Source organism: Poecilia latipinna, unplaced genomic scaffold (genome assembly GCF_001443285.1).
Source record: "Poecilia latipinna isolate Pla-1442-1.1 unplaced genomic scaffold, P_latipinna-1.0 Scaffold937, whole genome shotgun sequence".
NCBI classification, from domain to species: domain Eukaryota; kingdom Metazoa; phylum Chordata; class Actinopteri; order Cyprinodontiformes; family Poeciliidae; genus Poecilia; species Poecilia latipinna.
Window position 1 is genome coordinate 185620 of NW_015113553.1, and position 4203 is coordinate 189822.

At 38.8% G+C, this 4203-nt stretch overlaps 1 protein-coding gene across 2 annotated transcripts in view; it reads right to left on the bottom strand.

The window, feature by feature from the left end:
• Nucleotides 1–605: 605 nt before the first annotated feature.
• onecut3b (one cut homeobox 3b) overlaps nucleotides 606–4203 on the bottom strand; it is a 16457-nt gene continuing 12859 nt past the window's right edge. The window contains exon 2 of one of the 2 annotated variants that reach the window (XM_015049261.1): nucleotides 606–1052. In XM_015049261.1, the coding sequence (XP_014904747.1) occupies nucleotides 685–1052 (368 nt within the window). In that variant the 3' untranslated portion in view covers nucleotides 606–684. The remainder of the gene's footprint in view (nucleotides 1053–4203) is intronic. The other variant, XM_015049260.1, reaches the window with a different exon arrangement.

Below are 4203 nucleotides of genomic sequence, written 5' to 3' on the forward strand. Positions count from 1 at the left end.
GGCCAAGTTGAAGTTTATATATATATATATATATATATATATATATATATATATATATATATATATATATACACTTGAAGTGAGCTTGGAACAAAGATGTTTCGTCAAAATAGATATTATTTGATACTTAATTATTTAAATGCATCATTAATATATTAGATTTACTTTTCACTTGGAATCAGTGGGAACTGGTGATGTATCAGCAGTGTCTCATTTCACAATGAGATTTGTTGACCACTACCTACATTGGGTGGAAAAGGGATGGGAAGAGGGGGAGGGACAACCTTTGGAAATGTGATTCAGCCAAAGTCTTCCATGATGGAGGATGTATTCCCCTCCCATTGTACGACTTAAACGCAAAACTACACTTTTGTGCAGATACATTTTCTTTGGTTTTGATGTAGAAACTTATTTAAAGCTACATATTTTTTGGTTGGAGGGCACTAGTTTTAAAATGCAAGTTAGAATGATAAAAAAATAAATAAATAAAAAAAATTAAGTTAAACACATAGAACTGAAAGTATCTGATTCATCTGCTCCAGTGCAGAAGAGCAAATGAGATCAGATAAGAGTGCTGCACACTCAGCTACTGTGCAGTATAGCCGTTTTTAAACACCGTTTGGCTTATAAAAAGAAGAAGAAGAAGAAGAAAAAAATTCAGTTCAACCATGCGTCCTGCAGCCGTCAGGCTTTGGAGAACGTATTTGCAGACGAGGTGCCCGGTTGGATCGGGGACGCGCTGTTGATGCCGCCGCCGCTGCTGTTTCCGTGGGGGGTGTGAACGTGGCCGTGGCCATGCGCGCCATGACAGTGCTCCTCTGCGTCCCAGCGCTCCGGACAGCGGCGACGTGAGTTCATGAAGAAGTTGGAGACGGTGGAGAGCTCCAGGCCCAGCTGCTGAGAGATGGTGAGCTGCATCTCCTTGGAGGGGCGGCGGTTCTCTCTGAAGATGGCCACAAGGGTGCGACGCTGCAGGTCTGTGAAGACCAGCCGCTGCTTCTTTGGCACCTGGCTGCGCTCCCGTCCCCGGTCCTCTTCCTTGCGCTTACATGCTGTTTATAGAAAGAGAAGGACGGCATAAAAAAAAGGGAAATAAAGAAAAAGACATTGCTAAATACAGTGACAGGTTTGCAGCGGAGCACAGAAAGTAAGTCAAACCAAAAAGCGTAAAAGTACTGATGACGTACTTTTGCAGAACTGAACAATTTGGAGAAATGTAAAAGTCTACACTTTATAACGCAGCCCATATTTTCTCGCTTAGAGCGCGTGTCAAAACTCAAGACCCGCGGGCCAAATCTGGCACGCTCTGAGCTCTTATGTGGCCTCTATATCATACTCAATAATCAAGATAATCAGATTCCAGCTCCGTGTAGAAGTGACATGTTTTATTACCATTTAATGTACCTAAATTAATCAGTTCAAAAGTCTATTCAAGCACGTTTAGTTGTTGATTTGAAAATTGTATGCGTGACGCAACAAAACCAAAAATAATTGAAAAGGTTCTGGCGGTTCTGAGTGGCAGCTTTTAGTGCAAGTAAAGCCAAAGTGTGCTGTCATTCAGTGTCACATGGCTTATCACAATTATTTAAAAATGTTGATATTGGAACGGAAATGATCAATTGCATTTGGTGAGTAAATATACATTATACATAATTTATTCAAATACATTGAGTTACAGAAACAATAATTGAACTCATTAAATTAATGATATTACTTAAGTGTCATTAGTTAACCTTGAGTTGGTCAAACTCAAATACTCTGTATTTGATTGATGGATAATGTTTAATTTACACAGCCACAGAAAAAACACATTGAATTGATTCAAATTATTTCAATTGCATAAACATATATGTATTGGATGGAAGCTTTGTGGTCCTTTTCCTGAAGCTTACCACATAGTTTCCTGGAACTTTTACAGAATTTGCTGATTATTTCCTCATAGTGGTTATTTTCTAATCACCTACAAGTTACAGAAAATACCTGATACGTTTTTAGGAAAGTATGCCACTATACACCACCTTATAATGCATTCCTAAAAGTACTGGTTAAGTTCTGGAAGCAATAATTACTAAGTTCTATAATCATTCAATTAAAGTACATGGTATGTTTTGAAATGTGGCCTCTTAGTTTTGGGAAAGTATGAGCTGGAAAGCCTGGTATGTGGTTTGTGTGCTACCCTACTTCCATTGACACGCAAAATGAAATATAAATTACATAAATCAAAATTGTTGAACTCCTGTACAGTGACTGCAAACTGAAAAAGATTGTTATAACATGTTTCTCCAAATCAAACTAAGTTAAATCTCACTCAAATCAGTGATATTGATGCATTACAATAATGTTTGTCACGCACTGATTTTACACCTTCCGGGATACATTTCATTTTTTGTCAAAATGCAACGTTAGCCTTTAAAAATAAATGGTTATATGCATTTAATTTACTCACTTATATTCAAAAATATTCGTCATATGTTGCATGTATTTATGATACCAGGTCTAATTCAGCAATATTGTCCTTGAATGGAAACAGAATTTTATTTCCTCAGCTGTGGAATAAGATTCAGGTTAATAACAATCTTCAAATTTTCCTTCTTTATTTTCAAGGGTTCTCTTCAAACTTCTCTAAAAAAACGATTGTTTGACTTAGTCTCGCATTGGCTGTGAAATAAAAATGTCAGCTGCAAAATAAAATTCTAAATATTTCAAGGGTTAGATTAGCGTTAATATCGATGTTGAATTAAGACCTTCAAAGTAAAAGTCACATTATTTTTAAAATTGGACTTTTTTACTGATTCCACTAATTGAACAAAAACAGAAATGAAAGACAGTCTGGGTAAAAGTCTAGCTATACACTGATTACATAATTCCAATGTTTCTAATTTCCTCATTTATGTTAAGCACAGCATTAGAGGGAATTAAGTTCTACCTTCAAAGTAAAGTTCACAAATGGCCCATCAATAGACAGCCTGACTCTGTCATGGGTTTTTTTTTTTTTTTTTTTTTTTTGAGAAGGTCCATTGAAAATATTGATCAGTATGTTGGATATGTTGGATCACTATGCATTAACTTTCTCTTCAGTGCTTTGCTACGTATTTAGATGAAAGTCACCATCAAAATTTCTTCAGAAATGTTTTCTAGTTGTTAACATCATTATTCATGCGTGAACAATACTTTAACACAACAACAAATTCCCCATTGTTTGTCTGCCAGATGTTGCAATAAATTAGCAACGTGAATTTTGGCCAGTCCCGGGAAACATAGGAAGAAAAAAGTATGATTGAAATTGTGCACGTTAAAGAATTTGGGGGAAGCTTCACAAGACACAGATTGTAGTTGGAGTCAGAGCTACAACTTTTGTATTTCTTATGCTGAGTCACTTTTCAGCTACCGACACTATTTGAAGTGTCTAATTCAGTCTAGATGAGGATAAGGACACGACTGTTTCTTGTTTTCATGAAGCAAGAGAAATCCACAGAATCCATGTTAGTTGGGGGGAAGTTTCCACTCAGTGAAGATTTGGATTGCTTTCCTGTGGTGTTGTTACATGGGCACTGTATTGTGTTTTATCAGATCCAAAGTCAGTGCAGCCATCTATCAGGAGATAAAAAAAAAAACATTAAATGTATAATAATTAGGTGGTAAATTATAAAATATACCAATTTCTTGTTTTGAGTAACAACGTAGCTTTTAGGTTGAGAAACATTTGCAGCAAATGTAATTTGCGCCACCAAAAAGAAAAGAAAACCTTCTCTTTCAGGAGAGAGGGTTATGGATTTGTCTGGAGTGTTTTGACCGCGTGTCTGCGTGACTGTGCGCGTGTGCGTCTTGCTGAAACCGGAGGAGCGTGATGTGAAATGCTGACAAAGAGAAGCGGAGAGCCGCGCTGCCTGGATGCACCGTCAGTAGAGCAGGGCTCGGCTCTGGCTGTGGAGACTGGAGGGAGTCTGTTCTGTTCTGCTGCCCTAAAAAGCTGCAATGATCGATTTTCCGCGGTTTTCTCCTGACCACGTGGTCCAGTAATCAGGGCTCCCTTCCCCACCCGATCGATCCGCATCGATCCGGGAGAGCGAGGTGCATGAAAGTGTGTTGGTGAGTGTGGGTCTGCGTGTGTGTGTGTGTGTGTGTGTGTGTGTGTGTGTGTGTGTGTGTGTGGGGGGGGAGGGGGGGGGGGGGGGAGGAGGGGGGGGCGGGGGGGGGGGTTTT